The sequence below is a fragment of the Staurois parvus genome, unplaced genomic scaffold, assembly GCF_062004578.1.
Source record: "Staurois parvus isolate SC_StPar_1 unplaced genomic scaffold, SC_StPar_1.0 ptg000009l, whole genome shotgun sequence".
NCBI lineage: Eukaryota > Metazoa > Chordata > Amphibia > Anura > Ranidae > Staurois > Staurois parvus.
This window is the reverse complement of record NW_028317805.1, coordinates 12,465,632-12,483,756: the sequence shown is the minus strand read 5'-3', so window position 1 is coordinate 12,483,756 and position 18,125 is coordinate 12,465,632. Positions and strand designations below refer to the sequence as shown.

At 40.9% G+C, this 18,125-nt stretch overlaps 1 protein-coding gene across 1 annotated transcript in view; it reads left to right on the top strand.

Moving 5' to 3' along the window:
- The window catches only part of EDRF1 (erythroid differentiation regulatory factor 1), a 98,650-nt gene that overhangs the window by 30,559 nt on the left and 49,966 nt on the right, over positions 1-18,125 (top strand). The window contains exons 13-19 of the mRNA XM_089669742.1: positions 3,456-3,564; positions 5,369-5,480; positions 6,931-7,194; positions 7,824-7,895; positions 7,982-8,132; positions 10,201-10,386; positions 13,875-14,075. Coding sequence (XP_089525868.1) covers positions 3,456-3,564; positions 5,369-5,480; positions 6,931-7,194; positions 7,824-7,895; positions 7,982-8,132; positions 10,201-10,386; positions 13,875-14,075 — 1,095 coding nt within the window. The remainder of the gene's footprint in view (positions 1-3,455; positions 3,565-5,368; positions 5,481-6,930; positions 7,195-7,823; positions 7,896-7,981; positions 8,133-10,200; positions 10,387-13,874; positions 14,076-18,125) is intronic.

The window sequence follows — 18,125 nt, the reverse complement described above, 5'->3', positions numbered from 1 at the left end:
TGTATTCTAGGTTACTAAATTCAGCATAAAGCAGCCTCCAGGATTACTGCCAGATTATCTCGAGGCTGGGAGAGCCACCATAGCATTGTAACTAATACAGCTGCTCAAAAATACTATAATACAAAGCTCAGCGTAAATGAGTACACCCCAACAGATTTGTCAGAAAACCTTTCCTTTCAGAATCAACATTTTCTAAGAGACACTAGACTACAAAATGCTCCTCCAAATGTGGGCCATTGATTTCAAACAATATCTGGTAATTTGCATGCATAAAAAAAGTATTTTTTCTAACAAATTCATACAAGACCATGTTTCAAAAATGGATACACTGCAATGAAAGTCTTAGGAGCAAAACTAAATTTTAGACAACAAAATCCTAATTGACAAGAATTCAACTATAGGTGAGTCTAATTATTCATTAAACAGGTGTACAGCAGACAGTTGATCATAAATGGCGATGCTTAACAAAGAAAATCCCTTCCCATTTCATGCTGTCAGCAATGACACCACATGGAAGAGAAATGTCACAAGGCTTGAGAAAGAGAAAATAAGTTCTTTACACAAGAAAGGTGAAGGCTACAAGAAGGTCAGCAAAGCTCTACTTATCAGTCAGAATACCGTAGCAAAAGTGATACAAAATAATTAACAAAATGGAACTGCAACCATCACAGAGATGTGCAGGCTGTCCAGTGGTTAACACCTCGACAGCAGCATCTTCTGATGAGAAGAAAATTGTCATGTAAGTTCACTGCAGTTAGCTAAAGAGGTAGAAAGCCAAACTGGGGTGATTGTTTCCTGTGACACAAAACGGTGTGCACTGCAGAGGAATGTCATGCATGGGTGTCATCCATGAAGGAAGCCGGAGAGCCCATGCACAAAAGAGCCTGCCTAGAATTTGCCAGGGCCCATGCTGAAAAAGAAGACTACTGTAACTCCGTAATCTGGAGTGATGAGACAAAGATAATTGTTTTTGTAACTGATTGCTTCAAAACTGTATGGCTTCGTAAAGGTGAGGAGTATAAAAAAAAGTGCATGGTGCCTACAGTGAAACATGGTATCATAAATTCACAGATGTACTTCTCTATATTGAAAGAGAAGATGCTACCATCACTCCGTGCCCTTGGTCGTCATGTTTTTTCCAACATGACAATGATCCAAAACATACATCTAAGGCCTCTGTTGCATTTCTGAAGAAGAACAGGATGAAAGTGACCTAGTGGCCAAGTATGTCTCCTGATCTGAACCCAATCGAATCCCTATGGGGAATTGTGAGAAGACAAGCTGAGCATCACTCTCCATCCAACATCCAGGCTTTAAAAGAGGTCGTTCTTGAAGAATGGAAAAAGATAGATGTTGCAATATGTCGCCAACTTTTTAACATGCCTAGAAAACTTGGTGCTGTTCTTACAAATCATGGAGGTCATACAAAATACTAGATGGAGTAGTTTTTGTTGTGGGGTGTATTCATTTTTGCATCAACTAATTTGCGTAAAACTGAAGATTTTGTAATCTAAGTTATTTTATTAATCTTACTTTCATATAATGAGCGAAACAAATGTTCTATAAAACCCAGTTTTGTAAAACAATTTTGGAAATTGTTCTTGTGTTCATTGACATATTGATTAAAATCTTACATTTTAAAAGGGGTTCACTCGTTTATGCTCAGCACTGTAAATGGGGGAGCGCTAGACCACCGCGAATAATAGGAAGTAGTGCAGGGTCAGTTGTGAGAGTCGAGGTGTCTTCCCGGCCCAGAGAAATGGGGGGACTTTACTAACCAAGCAACGGGAAAAGGATCAGAATTGAAGATTTAATCCCTCATGAGATAAACTCTTTAATTTTTACTGTCCTTCTTTTTGAGTGTGACTTTTTTTTTTTTTTTTTTTTAATGTGTTGCTATTTTTCATTTAGAATTAGCAGCAGTATGTGGTTTAAAAAAAATAAAAAATCAATTTCAAACTGAACAGTGATTTTAGAAATGTAGTTCTTATGATAGACTACTTGTAGATCATTTCATTTAGGACAGTTTTTTTTTTTTTTTTTTTTTTGAGACTATGGTAACTATACTGTTGGAAGGGTACAATGCACAGTGGTTGAGTGACTATAGGACAGTCACACACCAATTTTTATTACATTTAGTTAACTTTTTAACAATGTGAGTACATCTATCATAATGTTTGTTTGTTTTTTTTAATATACTGTATATATTAATTCAGGTTAATCTGAAGCCACTCTGCCATATCAGGGCACCTCTGATTAGTTTGGTTTCTAACTCTAATATATACATCAGACTAGGCCACCTTCTTCTATTGCTCTGTGGTATCTTGATCTTCTTCTTTTTTTTGTATAATCTTTCTTTATGAAAGATTTTCAAAACAGAAGATAAAGCAACATCCAGTACGTTTAACTGTGGTACTGTTCTGATGTTCGTGTGCTCATTATAGCTGCTTTTGACTATGGGCATGGGTCTGCATGAGCACCCTGACCAGTTTACAGCTATACAGCCCCATACGCAACAAAATATGATGCACTAGGAGTTCTGAAACCTTTCTGTTGGAAACTACATGCACTTTTTCAGCAATTTGAACTACGGTAGCTTTTCTATTGGATTGGATTACACAGGTCATCCTTTGCTCTCTCCATGCGTCAGTGAGCCTTGACTGTCCATGACCCTCTCCTTAGTTTGCCAGTTTTCCTTCCTTGGACAACGTTTGGAAGGTACTGATCACCTGAGCCCGGAAACATTCCACAAGAAGTGCAGTTTTGGAGTTGCTTTGACCCAGTCTTCTACTATAACAATATGGCCCCTGTCATAGTAAATCCTTACTCTTCCCCATTTTCTTTTCTGTTTTCAACATGTCAAGTTCAGGGACAAAATGTTCATCTGCTGCCTTACGGAGAGCAAGCTCATCTGGAAGCAGCCTTTTTTTTCTCCTTAATCTTACAGCAACATGCCAGAAGCCCAGAGATCGCCTCTCCAAAGCATCTGAATACTTCCAGTATGCGTCTGTACTAAATCTAAAAAAGTAACAATGGAAGTCTTCAGCCGCCTTGCAGCGATGTCTGGGCTTCTGATGTGTTGCTGTACCTTCCCTAGCTGGGAACTCAGATTAGTGTTAAGGACCACATTTATCAGAGGTGCCTGGATGTGGCAGTGTGGTCTCTGCATATATCTGTAAATGTATGCAACAATAACCTAAGTAATTGACACTTCTTAATAGTTAGTTTTTTCTGGCTAACTTTGAAAGTGTAGTATTGTGTATTGTAGTATTGTTTTGCTCATGTGAATCTTTTTTCATTTAAAAAAAAAAAAGTTTCAAATAGATCAGAGCTGTTGCCTTTTCAGCATAGGGGTCACACTTGTAGTACAGTGCACCAGTAATTAATTATCTTCTAGCTGTGATAATTAGTGTGATGTCCGACCATCATGTGGTGGTATTTGTGTTTTTTGGCAGCCAGCGGTAGTGATATAGTAAAACTGTATGACCTCACTACTTTGTGTGAAGAAACAGAGGACAAATATCAGAACCCATTCACCATGCCAGTGGCTGTTCTCCTCTACAAGTAAGTGTCTTCTTAGCAGTCGCATCTTTCCTAGTGTTCTGATGGTCTTTTACATTATTTTTCTGATGATGCTGCCTTTTGTCACTGATCTCTTAGGAGATTAATGCTCCATGCACACTAGCGGTTTTTTGTTTTTTTTCCCTGCTCCTAGAAGCTAGTGTTATTCTATGTGTCCATGCACACTACTTTTAGGCTATTAGCTTTTTTTTTTTAGCTTCATCGTCTAGGAGCAGAAAGAAAATTTGTTTTTGTAGAGTTTTTTTGTATGCTACTAAATCGCTCCTAACAGCTTTTTTTTTTTTTTCTACATTTACTGTAAAAATGCTAATAAACTGCTTCTAAAATGCTTTTTTACTCCGTGTTTTTTTTTTTCCAGCTTTTTGTAGCTTAAAAAAAAAAAAAAAAAAAATGATAGTGTGCATGGAGCCTAAAGCTGAACTCCAGGATCCAGCCAACATTAACACTCATAACTCCCTGTTCTCATTTGCATCAAACATGAAACCAAAATACACTAAAACGATCATCTTTGGGAAAACTTAATCCAGCATTTATCTGTCAACCTCCAAGGTTTTTTTTCCCAATAAATACACACACACACACACCAACACACACCAACAGGTATTCAAGATACTTTAATGGGCTTTCATAGATGAAAATGAGGGCGATGTAAAAGCTTTATTGCACACCTTTTGTGAAGGCAGATTGTGATTCTCCAAAATGGTGCAATAAAGCTATTCCATTGTCCTTGTCCACCTGTTAGAATCCCTTTTTCAGGGCCTACTATACCTGTTGTTGGTGTGTGTTTTATATATGAATTGGAGAGATCTATATTTTGGTATTACTTTTTTCTATCTAGAGAAGACCTCCCTGCTGCCTCCTTACAGTATTTGCTTTAAATATGATCTGTCAGTTAAAAGTGAAACATTTTAACAACAAAGTAAAGCAGTGTGGTTATGTTGTATAAGTAGAGAAGTAAATGTATATAACTAAAGTGCTACTAGTTCTATGAGTAAGCTTTATAAAATAAAAAAATTGTAATAAGGTATTTTTAAAAAAAAAATAAAAGATGGCTGTCTATTAAAAAAAAAAAAAAAAAAAAAAAAAAAAAAAAGTGTAGATCTTTACCTGTGTTTTTGCTTTGTGTATACAGTTGATGCCATGGGACGTATATAATAAGGAAAGGGAAGGAATTCCACAAGCAGCACTATATAGGAACTATATGACCCAATTCCTTGGCCCTACCAATTCATAGCAGCACAGTATGATTTTATGACCAAATGTGGATTTCAGAGTTTTTTCAGTCTCCATTTACAGTGTCCTAATATGCTTTGTGTAGCCCTCTGTGCTGTAACAGGTTATAATATTTACTGTATATCTGTGCAGATCTTAGAAATTGACAAGAGGTGCAAAGCATGTCCCAGCGGAATATTAAACGAGCCCCTGAAGTATAATTAACTGCTGATGAGTTAGATAATTAAAATCCATCCCTCAATCCTATTTCAATAATAACATCAATAAAAGCCTTTATGACTTTGAACACGTTTGTAGTTTTAATCTGTGTTAGCTGTGATATTTCTCTAGAGTACATTAGAAAACAAAACTGAAACTTCTCTGGGGTGTTGCTCTGTAAAATATTCATCATGATGTGGAACTCTGTAAAACCCGCTACAGCCGCTGCAAGGCAGCTTGAAAATACTGTGCTTACTCCCGCTGTGTAGAGATGTACACTCATGCCATCTACTGGTAGCTATGTCCATTGCAGTGGTCTGTTGCTCTATTTTTTTTTTTTTTTTCTTTACTTTAGGGTGGCTTGTAATATGATGATGAAGAAAATGCAAAACAGGAAACATTATGGAACTATTCGTACACTATTATTAAACTGCCTGAAGTTGGTGGATAAAGGAAGACATCCTCAGGTAATGTATATGGTGCTTCTTCAAAAGTAAGCAAGTTGCTAAACTTAGCTGTGACCTTTGTACTATAATCTTGTTTACAGTGTGGTAGGTTTTACCATGGCCAAAAACCAGGATAACAACATATAATATGTCAATCATTCGAACAAGTGAAACTTTTTGTGAACTAATTGGTGAAAATGAAGAAAGAAATATCTCCTTTCTGTACTCGGTCTGATAGTGAACCAGGTTCACCATGTGCTTTGGTTGAAGCTCAGATTTGGGGTCTGGGATTATGGTAACATATTTCTTTAAGCAGAAGCATTGTTAGTTTTGGGGTCTTTCTACTCTCTCGACCCCCACTCTTTACCTGGCTTTTGACACATTGGATATTGTTGCTAAGTGATTGTATTACTTTTGTATTTTTTCAATAAGATCTACATGTTATATTTTTACTGTTCCTTAATACCTTGGACACCATGTATGTACTTTCTGCTGTGTACTCTGCCATGTAAGTGTATTTTGGAGTAAATGGGTAAAAGAAAACAAAACCAAAAAAAAACCCCATGCCAGCACACACAAATTACTTGCCTTTGGGCTCGTTCACACTAGGCTGTTTTGCCAACGCTTGCCAAACGCCCCTATAGCGTTTGGCAAGCGTTGGTCCGGTGTTTGCGGAGCGTTTTTAACGCTCGGCAAACACGCCGCATGCGCGGTTTAGCGGCGGTTGCTAGGCGTTTGCCGAGCGTTAATAACGCCCCACAAACGCCTATAATGCATTTGAGTGGTGTTACCGCTCCGCAAACGCCCCGCAACCGCGTCGCAACCGCACCGCAAACGCCGGCCGGGCGTTTGCGGAGCGGCACCATAGACGAGAATAGGAGGCTTCAAAGCCTCCTGACTCGACCAGAGGCGTCCGTTTTGCCGCGACGCAACGCTCCTGTTAGAACAGCACTATGTGCTGTTATGTGCAGAGGTGGCAGAGGCGTTTGGGAAGCGGTAAAAACGCTTCCCAAACGCCTCTCTGCCGCCTGCACACAAGGCTAGTGTGAACGTAGCCTTACTCCTGAAATCCAGACGCTTCCTGTTGCTGATGTCACTGGCCTCACAGTGGGATCTTGGTAAAGTTCAGAGTCTTTCAGGATTTCAGTTCCTCAGCTTTCTAGACAAGACCACCAGAATCCAGTGCATAAGGTAACTAATACTGTCAGTATTTATTTATTTTTTACTTCCACCATTTTGTAATTAGTGGGTGGGGGATGACACATAGGCAGACCTTTTTTCCTTAACTCAAAGTCTGCTTTAAGTGACCTCTTAATCCAGATGGATATATATTTATTTAACCCTACTGGCTTCAGTAAGTACATTTGCTGAATGGTGATGACAGAAGATTTCAGACTATATGTATATTTTATTTGTATTTTTATTAATGTAGCTCTATCCTTTTGATTTGTTTTTTTTTTTTAATCCTCAGATTATTGCTTCAGCCAACTACATGCTGTCAGAGCTTTTCCAGCTGGAGCCAAAGAAGGAGGAAGGTATAGATGCTGCTTCCAATGGTAACTCTGATGAGAGCTACAGTGAGGAGGAAGAAGAGGAAGAGTTGGGGGACAGTGATGAGAATGGAGCATACAGCTCCACTTCTAACCCCTCTGAAGACAGCAAGGCTGTGGCTGTCATTAATTCAGTGCGAGAGCTCTCCGTTCCAGAAAAGTACAAGTCTACCCATCAAATCAGGGTAAGGAGAGATGTCCAAAGGCAGGAATTGTTCCACCTTGAATTGTAGGGGTTTTTCCACACAGCTTTTCACATTACTCATTGTTTTGTATTTTCCCAACATTTGCAGAAACTGTCAAAAACGAATAACTTTTAGTCTAAAAATAATTCACAAGGGCAAAATGAGTGAATAAAAAAAACCAAAACGCCAATCTATCCAACCATTGCTTCTGCATTGCAATTCACCCATTCTTGCATGTGTGCTCCTTTTTGCACTCAGCGAAAAGCGATGTAAGCGCATGCGTGGGTAAATGCTTATTCAGAAGGAGCTGCTGCTAACCCGGGCACGGCTGTGTACATACATTTATTTGTATTGGTGGATGTAGAGCACTGGGGATTTTACACTTCCACACACAGGAGTTGCTGAATGTCTGTTTAGAGATCCATCAGGTGAGAGCAGCACCCACACTTGGCTTTGTAACAACTGCAGCAGTTGGGTGAAAAAAGAAAATTTAGGGGACATCTTGTCAGCAGAACCAAAGCGAAAAGTTGCATGTAATTCAGCATGCCGTAAACTGAAAAATTAGGATATATTTTCTTTGGATCGGGGAATAACTTGTGGTTTCCCATTGGTTTTGCTGTGTCTTCCAGCCGAGCTGTGCATTTCCAGTGTGCAGTGACACCGAGGAGCGTTGCAGATTGGTGCTTGGCTATGTCTTGGAGGTGAGTTTACTGTCTGACTTGCTATGTTTAGTTTGTCTTCTCAGAATGTTTTTTCCAAGAACTGTAATGGTCTGTGTTCTTCTAAGGGCTTGAAGTCTATTGACGGAAGTGTTAAGAAAGAAGGGGAGCTGCCTGCGGCAGACCCCAACACTCCGATCCCGCTGAAATATGAGGACGATTCTGCAAACGTTGTCTCTGATTGTTTGGAGAAACAGATGCAGTTATTCCTACACAAGGGTAAGCGTTCACCCTGTCCATCCATGTAGTTTTTATATTATGCATAATGTTTTCATAGCGGTCTTCTTCACTTCTTGGGTCTCTATTAAGAACTTAATCTAAAAAACTTTCCACTGTTTTGCCTGTCCTGCTGCAGCTTCAGCATCCAGATCTCCTCCTTTATAGTCATTGTTCCTATGTTCTGAATTGCCATAAAAGAATGGGAAGTTCTGTTGGTAGTACTTGACCTATGCAGGAGGAAACTGTGAACAGTAGAGGGGCCCCAAGTGGCTGCAAAATCAAAGTTGGGGTGTCCCTAAGTTATATTGCATCTCTGCTCAAAAACTATTAACAATTTTGCATCATGTTCTGAAGCTGGGAGTGTCGCTAATTAGCAGTAGATCTTGTAATCCAGATATCAAGAATTAATTTTCTGCGCATTTTGAAATTAAATGTTTGGACAGTTCTTTATGACCAATCTGGGCAATACCCCCCCCCCCAAAAAAAACAAAAAAACTTATACCCAATGGGTGCTCCAAGCAGTGATGAGTGGCTTAGTTGCGTATTATATAAACTTATATCTGCAACCAAAATGGGTGGTCAAGCCATAGATTAATCAATTTTCTTCCCTTCTGCCATGGATGGAAGGAAAGAAAATCTCTCTATTTTCTCCATCAACACAGTCAGTGTCGAAGAGGGAATGCCTCCTGCAGCAGCATTGTGTTCTTCCAGCAGGGAAAGGGGGCACGGGGAGTTTTCTCTGTCGTCAGAATACAGTGCAAGGAACAAAAGGTACACCACTCAGGCAAACAACCCAGATCAATCCACGACAGGTGCAGGCTCTGGTTCGCCACCACACACGATGCAATAGGAAGAAGGGTCAGCCGCACTCCGGAGGATAGATGAATATAGTGTGTATTTATTGGTCCATAGGACACACAGAACACCAGGACATGAATACAGGACTTGTTAACGCGTTTCACACGATCTTTTGCTTAATCATAGCACTATATTCATCTATCCTCCAGTGTGCGGCTGACCCTTCTTCTGTTGTGTCAGAATACAGTGATTACTACTAGCTGCCATAGCTGTGGGAAGTAATCAAATGCTTAAAATCTAGCAAGTTAGTTGTACCCAAGTACAAGTGGATCGACTTGGGAACAATCAGCCTGCCCATTGATGGAATGAAGCTCAGCCACTGCCTGCTGAACCAGCAGAGATTCAGTCCATTTATGGCCGGCTTAAGCAGCGAAGAAGAATTTGGTTACACCTTTATCTGTTTGACATTGGCAACAAGCAGCCAAATTCCTTAGTAGCTAATAGTTTTAATTTGCCAGTTTAAGGTGATTAGACTTAGAACTCAGATTGTTACTGGGCTCTGTGTTCCCTGTTGGGAAGATCTAACTTATTTGTCCTGAGAACCCATGTCACCAGTGGTGAAAGTCACAGCAACTAGGTTTTTGCCTGTCACAGCAAAAGGAGTACAGGGTAACTGTTTTAGTTGTCAGCTATTCTGGTGACCTCTGTCAGAGCTAAGATTTCATTTTATGGAAAATACCACTAACTTATTGTATCTTTAGACAGGAAGTGCAGGAGATTCTTTCCAAGAAAGATGGAGACTGTAAAAATCCAACCCTTTCTGCCTTAACCAGAACATGAAGAAATTTGTTAGCTGGTTTGTACTTTATAGATTCACCCCAATCAAACATAAAATTGTTTTAACAAAGTCTTGGATAAACTCTTTGACTTTCATGCTGTCATTCACTTTACACAGTTGCCCTGTTTCTACTGTTTCAAGAAAATGCAGCCCAATGTGTTCCCTGGTACACACTTTTCGCCCAATCACTGACCCAGACACCCACTAGTTTGGCCATACTCGAGGGAAGCTACACTGCGAGATCCACCCAGGAGTTTGAGAAGCCTGAATAAACCTCAGATTGTACCGGACAATCTGAAAAACACATTGGCATTGTTTCCTGGACAGCATTAGCAGTTTGCTAGGTCATTCTAGCTCTTGCCTGAAATTGCTCGCTAAAGCTTTTATACCTAAAAAATAACAATACATCCTGCTTTTACTTATCTATTCTAGTGGAATGTACGGATAAACAGTGTTCCAGCAGATCTGGCATTGTCCCTGGCTCCTGGCAGTTCAAAATGAAGCTGCAATTGATTATTAAGTCTTCCAAAGCGTATTATGTACTATCAGATGCCGCAATGAGCCTGCAGAAGTATGGACGAGCGCTGAGATACATCAAGTTGGCTTTACAGTGTTACGGTAAGGTGCATAAGGAAAATACACTATAATTTGAACAAGTGACAAGTTTTTCATAATTTTGGGCAAATCTCGGATTTTAAAGCACTGTTTTCTATGCTGTTCAATTGTGTTTAAGACCCAGCATGTGAGTGCCACCTCTGTGTGCCAAGTACTTCTCTAGGTGTTCTCCCCAAGATGAAGTTGTCAGACTGGACCTGCTGTGAAAAATGTCTTGCCATACACCTGCCTGAATGAGGTGGTTTTATATTCCCATGTAGTGTCCACTGGTACTTTATCATGCCCCCACTAGTGGTTCCTTTGTAGGCAGAAACGATGATGGCTTTGTGTAAAGTAGAACTTCAGAAAAAAAAAAGTTTTTTTTTTTTTACACTTTGCCTGGTCATGACAAGTTCTTTCTAATGCTTGTAAACCTGTTCTGGATGCTGGTGAAGTCTGAAAATGCAAGTTTAATTCATGCTGAATAATACTATCAACCACTGTTCCGGCTAGTTTACAGTGTAGGATTGAGTCGCTTGCTCTCCATTTCTTTACTGGTTCATTGACAAAGCAAGCCTTGTATCATTTTCACAGTATAGAAGGAATAATGCCTTACATTCTGCAAATAAAAACACAAAGCTTTTTATGGATCGGGATGACGTAGGGAAGGATTAGTATTTCGATCCTTCATGGTTGACTAGTCGAAACAGTCAGTTACTGTGCTTGAAGCTTGCAGCTAACAGTATTCAGCATGAATAAAACTAACATCTTTAGAATCCAGCCATAACCCAGACCTAGTTTACAAGCATTAGGGATAACTTCTCTAGACCTAGCAAAAAAAGAAAAAAAAAACTTTGTTCCTGGAGTTTCACTTTAATTTTGTTATATATTGTTCTGCATTCTTTTTTTTCATATACAGGCTTATTTGCAAACTGTTTTTCATGACAAAGGATTCTCAAAGCACACAGAGTTGGCTAAAGGGAGAGCACAGCAGTAATCTTCTCATTTCAGGCATTCGGAACTCTAATAGGGACCTAAAGCTTGAGCCATCTTATAAAGTGAAAGCCATTTCACTGAATTCCTTTTTGTTTGCCAAAGAACAAGTGTCACTTTAGTATCAAAAGTAATTACAGAGTTATTGAAAAATCAATAAACCTATAGCTAAAATGTTAAAATTGTTTAACTCCTTAAAATGTGAACAACTTCTACTGAAGTGGTTAAGAATATATTCACGTCACCCTTGTTAACATCTATGTGACTTGTCATGCGATTTGACAGTTCAAATCACATGAAAAGTCGCACCCTATTGTTCGCAGTGGAAATGTTCTAAGCGGTGTGACTCAGACATGGATTTTGAAAGTAGCTCCTGCACTACATTTGGCGATTTCAGGTGCGACTGGCATAGACATCTGTAGATGAAGTCGTACTGACAAGTGAAGTAGCACAATTTCAAAGTTCTATTCAGTGTGAATTCAGGCTTCAAATACTTTGTAACTCAATATTTCCAGGCAGATTAAACAGTGTACCATTTCATTTTGTTTTACACTCGGCTACACTCGGGATTACCCTGCAGCATTGCTCTGTGATCCCTGTTTCACTTACTTTGTCCTTCGCTCCTGCGATGTCACCCCTGCAGCATCCTGGGCCATCTCCTTCGGCCGATGCCAGCATCTGTCTTCCGGGTTCCGGTCCCTGCGAGCGTCAGAACATACGGGGGCCGGAACCGGTTGGAAATTTTAAAAATTTTAAAAAGTGACTTTATTATTTTATTTATTTCACGTACTTATATAGCGCTGTCAATTTATGCAGCGCTTTACATATATTGTACATTCACATCAGTCCCTAACCCTCAAGGAGCGTACAATCTAAAGTCCCTAACTCACATTCATATATACACATACTAGGGCCAATTTAGACAGGAGCCAATTAACCTACCAGCATGTCTTTGGAGTGTAGGAGGAAACCGGAGTACCTGGAGGAAACCCACGCAGGCACAGGGAGAACATGCAAACTCCATGCAGGAGGTGCTGTGGCTGGGGCTCGAACCAACGACCCTAGTACTGCCAGGCGGAAGTGCTAACCATTTAGCCACTGTGCTGCCCATTCACTCAATACACTAAAATCACATAGTATTACATTACTGTATCAAATCATTTCACATACATTTTGTCCCGAGTACCTTGCCCTGTGCCCTGCCTGCATATTTACCGTTCTTTCTTCCTTGAAGCTGAGAAACGTCCATGGCGTCCAAAAAGCGTCCCTTTATGTCAAAAGTGGTGTTAGACCGGCTAGAGAACAGCGATAGTAAATCAGAACCACTTGCAGAATTGAGTGATAATGATTCGTGGGGAAATTCGTCATCAGACACTGAAAACGATTTTGCAGCTAAGCTCAGGGATGTGCGAACTTGGCGCTATATTTCAGATTTCAGTGTTTTTGGTTTGATTACATTATTGAATTAAATTTATTATTCTATTATTATTTTTATGATTATTATATTTTAATTTATGATTTCGTGTTTTAAATTTTATCCTACCCGGGATGTTTACTAGACTCTTGTTCAGACAGATTTCAGTGAGTTATTCCTAAAAATTACAGGCCTACAATATAAAAACAACATATTTCCATGCAAAAAAAGCTCCGGTTTGAGCACAGAAATACTGACATTATCAGACTGCTAGGGAGGTTAAAGGAAAACCTTTCCTGATTTTATTATGTAACCCGCTACTGCTGGACTCTTTCTGAAAATGCTAGTTTCCTGAATTTTTTCTAATGGCTTGCTGGCTTCAGTACATCTGAGTTACTGAGATGGAACAAATGTGCAGATAAGGGAAGTCTGAGTAAAACAAAACTTCCTCATCGCTGTACTTGTTCTAGTTCAGAGACTCGTAGCATAAAAACCAGAGGGTCAGCAGAACAACCAGGTAACTAACGTTTGCAAAATGAGAGGTCAGCAATTTGCAGGCCCCAAATTTCTCTTATAGGAAAGAGTACACTTAATTTTTTTTTTTATTGCGGTTATATGATTTATGTGCATACTACATGTGACCCTCCCCACTGAAGTGTGTGTGTGTTGTAAGGATACTCTTCACTTTCACGGCAATGCCTACATAGTGGATTTCTTTTGAGAGGATTGATGCTTGCCAAACAATTCACACAAGGCTTTTGTGAAGACTGAGATGGGAAAAAATTGTTGATAAAAAGCTCTCTTTCCCCCTTGATTGTCAAATTCATTCATGTGAAGTTGTGATGCGCTGACCAGGGGCGGACTGACAACTCATGGGGCCCCCGGGCAATAGGGGATCATGGGGCCCCTGTGTCCTTGCTCAAACTCAAAAAAGCCTATGAAAAAGGTACCAGGGGCATCTCATGGGGCCCCCTACTGACCCCAGGCCCTCGGGCAGTGCCCAAGTTTCCAAATGGTCAGTCCGCCCCTGGCGCTGACCATTACAAAGTGTGTTTTAAAATTCGTATATATTTATATTGTTAAATAATGTTGTCAATCTTCATAGATGCCTACAGCTGCCTGTGTACCAGTCAAGTTCCCGATGTCATGCTGTTACTTTGCCAGTACCTCACTCTCTGCGGAGACATCCAGCTCATGCTGGCCCAGAACGCAAGCAACCGAGCTGCATATTTCGAGGAGTACAATTACCAGACGAAGGATGACCAGGAGATCCTGCACAGTCTTCACAGAGAATCTAGTTGTGATGGTGGGTATCACAGCCACTCCTACATGGAAGAACCGCTTAAAGCAGAACCCCAGCTTCATCCACTGTAGAACGCTCACATAGTCAATCTGAGTGGCTAAGAGACAAACTGGGAAGCTTATCTCTCCTTCGAGTTGAAATTGGAGATCAAAAGCTTTGTAGCCTGAGCACAGCTACACGCAGATTGGAAAAAAAAAGCTGTATCCTCCTCCTGTGTCTGTTTGAAAACTGTAAATGTGCTTAAAGGCTAACTTCACCTTTAGTAACATGTTATACCATTATTTAGGGGGTAATATGTTGCTAAGAAACTCCCAAAGTACCCCCCCTTCCCCTGTGACAGCATGTGGAGGTTCTTCTCCTCTGCAGCTGTTCAATTTGCAATTGCCACACCTGCATGGGGCTTTTCCCACATAGCTGCGTCATTCATTCACAGGGATCTGTGTGTGATAGAACTAAAAGTCTCGTCTGTCTCTGCGGCAGAAAGACTTGGTTTTCACTGGAATATGTATATGATAGTCAGCGCATTCATATTCCATTAACTCTTCCTCCAGATATCCAACTGAAAGCCAATAGGAAGGTGCAAACTGAGAGCTGGAGGAAGAGTTAGCAGGGGCCTGGCACTGCGCCTGCAATCCACTACGCAATGCATTGCAGACGTCTGTGAACAAAAAAAAAAATAAATGCACTTTTTTTTCCTGTAAAAATATTTGCATTTATTTTTAAAGATGAACTTGGCCTTTAAAGAGAACCAGTCACCATTGGGCCTATTCTAGAACCTAGGATTTCAATCTTATAGGGGTAGATTTGTGAAGCTTTACTTATCCAAAGTAAGGATAGCCGACTAAGAAATCTTTCCTATTTCTAATACTTTAAAGTCGAACTAAAACCACTCTTTTACCGATTCTCTAAATAAACCCTTTCTTGCTGAAACATACCATCATTGTTTTCTGCAGTGTTTCCATTTATATTCTGCCTACTAGTGCATGAGCAGTGTATGCTACATTCAAGGCATGCCTGTCAGAATTGACCTTGTCCTAATGGATTTACGTTCATGGGTGTTTGGAACAAATCAAACACAGGTCAACAAAATGCTATTGACTTTAATTGGGCAGTTTGGAGGCTGCATTTGACCTGCATTGCATTGTGCTGCTTTTCTATGTACAGCATGTGAACTGCAGGTAAAGGAAGTCAAGCATAGCCTTTTTTGTCATACACTGTTTGCTTTTGAATAGCAGACCCAGCATTTAATAGGAACACCTTTCAACATGAGTCCTGTGGCAGTTCACAAGTGATCTTTTAAAGCGGAACCTTTTCTCTTAAATGTAGCAAAAGGTCTTATGCCGCATTATTGGAGGAGCGATAAATGCCTTACATTGCTTGATTGGAGGCTCGAGGTAGATAGAATTATGGAGTCAGAGTGCTGGGATCACAAATGTAAAAGAAACGATTATAAATTGTATAAGTCGTGGGCTATATGGATCCACATGGGCTTCACAGATGTATCTTAGAGAGATTGTATAAAGTATTTGAATTTTATTAATTACTGTGTATACTCCACCAGTGAGGAAGTTACTTTTAGGGGCTAAAACAGCTGTTTGTATATCCCTACAATTGGTAGAAAGTCAAATATATCTATCAAACCCGCCCTGCAGGCCAGAGTACTTGGTGTCATTCTGGACTCCAACCTATCCTTCCAGCCCCAAGTCCAATCTTTAACAAACTCGTGCAGACTCCACCTCCGCAACATCGCCAAAATCCGCACGTTCCTAACCCCAGAAACCACTAAACAGCTCATCCACTCCCTCATCATATAACGACTCGACTACTGCAACTCCCTCCTCACTGGCCTGCCTTGCCGCTGGCTATCCCCGCTTCAGTCGATCCTGAATACGGCTGCCAGACTCATTCACCTTTCCAACCACTCCGTTTCCGCCACCCCCCTCTGCCAATCCCTCCACTGGCTTCCGATTGCGCAACGGATCAAAGTTAAAATCCTAACACTGACATACAAAGCTGTCCACCATACTGCCCCGAACTACATCACTGACCTAATATCCAAGTACCGCCCAGCACGCACACTCCGCTCCTCACAAGACCTCCTTCTCTCTAGTTCCCTGGTCTCCTCCTCCCATGCCCGCCTCCAGGACTTCTCCAGGGTGTCACCCATCCTCTGGAACTCCCTTCCCCAACCCATCATATTATCACCTACTCTCCTCTCCTTTAGGCGCACCCTGAAAACCCATCTCTTCAGGGAAGCCTACCCCACCCCCTGCTAACTTGACCGACCTCCTCCACTCTTCCTACCACTCCATCCCCCACAGCTATCTCCTCCTGTGCCACCATCCCCTCCCTCCTAGATTGTAAGCTCGAAAGAGCAGGGCCCTCAATCCCCTCATGTTTTGCATTGTATTGGTATTGCTCTGTCACATGTTCTGTCCCCCTTTGTAATGTACAGCGCTGAGCGAACTATTGGCGCTTTATAAATACTGTATAATAATAATAATAATGAAAATAATATAAAAACTGTTGTAGCTGATTGCATAGTGGTAGCTAATTATTTGAAGAAGAAAAGCGAAGGGGGGGGGAGTGCAGATCAAAGGCTAAAATGGCAACTTCCATGGCTGTAAAGGTTAGGGGAGTTTAGTTCCGCTTTAGGCCCTCAGTTGGCTGTTGATTGCAGCACCATGGCAAATACAAATTGCCCTTGGTGGATAGGAGGTTTGTATTCATTGGTTGGCGATTACCTGAAGCCTGAGTTGCTGCTTTGTTCTTGTGCCTTGTTTCCCAATGTCTGAGTTTGCAGAGTGAGCGAGTTTGCACATATCACCACTTGCAGACTTCAGATGATCTTTCTCTCCTCTTTATTGACATATGTGAGAGAGAGAAGTTAATGTACCTGTATGTATAGCATTTTGGGAAGTACCTTCATGTTTGCTATAGATTCTGAAAAAAGTGCCTATACCTATGCAAAGGGAACCATTAGGATCCCAATTTAACTACAGTCTATCTAAGGCAGTCATTTTGTTCAGTTCCAGATCACATGTGCTGACAGCAGTACAGAATTTGTAGATCTGAAAGTGGTGCAGCGCTACACATACATCTTATAGTAACATGGGAATACAGGAGATGAACACATAAATATTTAGTGATGGGCCCACATGAACACCAGCCCCCACTCAATGAACTAGTAGCAAGGACAGAACACACTAACTCCTCCTGATCCTCACCTGAGGGATCATTAATCAGTGCAAAAAAGTGTGTGTATCCCTATATGGGATAAAATACTAGCACAGTGAACCGTGAAAAACGCTGCAAACCAATACAGCCGCACTCTACTCCTTATTGCGCATAAATGCTGCAGTATGAAAATGTCCACAATGATGCAACAACTTCATCACACACATGCAGGTGATATTCTGGTACTTGTGCTGATACATGCAAATCCTTAAATAGCTGAAGTGCCCCCTCACCTTCCTGCCAAGGCCCCACAGGACCAATGCGCTTCATGGGTCACTTAAGCGGTCCTCCCAGGAGAAGGTGGTCTTCTTGGTAGTGATGGTGGTACTCTCTCCTCTCTTTAAAGGTTTACCTCCAGCCACTAATACCACTGCTGTTTATTACTTTCCATGAACGGCCCCAGTATTGAGACAGAAAATAGCCAACATAGTGTAAAACTGTTTAATATTGACACCAAGAGAAGTAAAAAATGCCCACTCACAATTTTGTAGTCACAAAAAAGCCTTCACACCACACTATGGGTGTCAATATTAAACATTTTTACACTGTGTTGGCTATTTTCTGTCTCAATACTGGGGCCGTTCATGGAAAGTAATAAACAGCAGTGGCATTAGTGGCTGGAGGTAAACCTTTAAAGAGAGGAGAGAGTACCACCATCACTACCAAGAAGACCACCTTGTCCTGGGAGGACCGCTTAAGTGACCCATGAAGCGCACTGGTCCTGTGGGGCCTTGGCAGGAAGGTGAGGGGGCACTTCAGCTATTTAAGGATTTGCATGTATCAGCACAAGCACCAGAATATCACCTGCATGTGTGT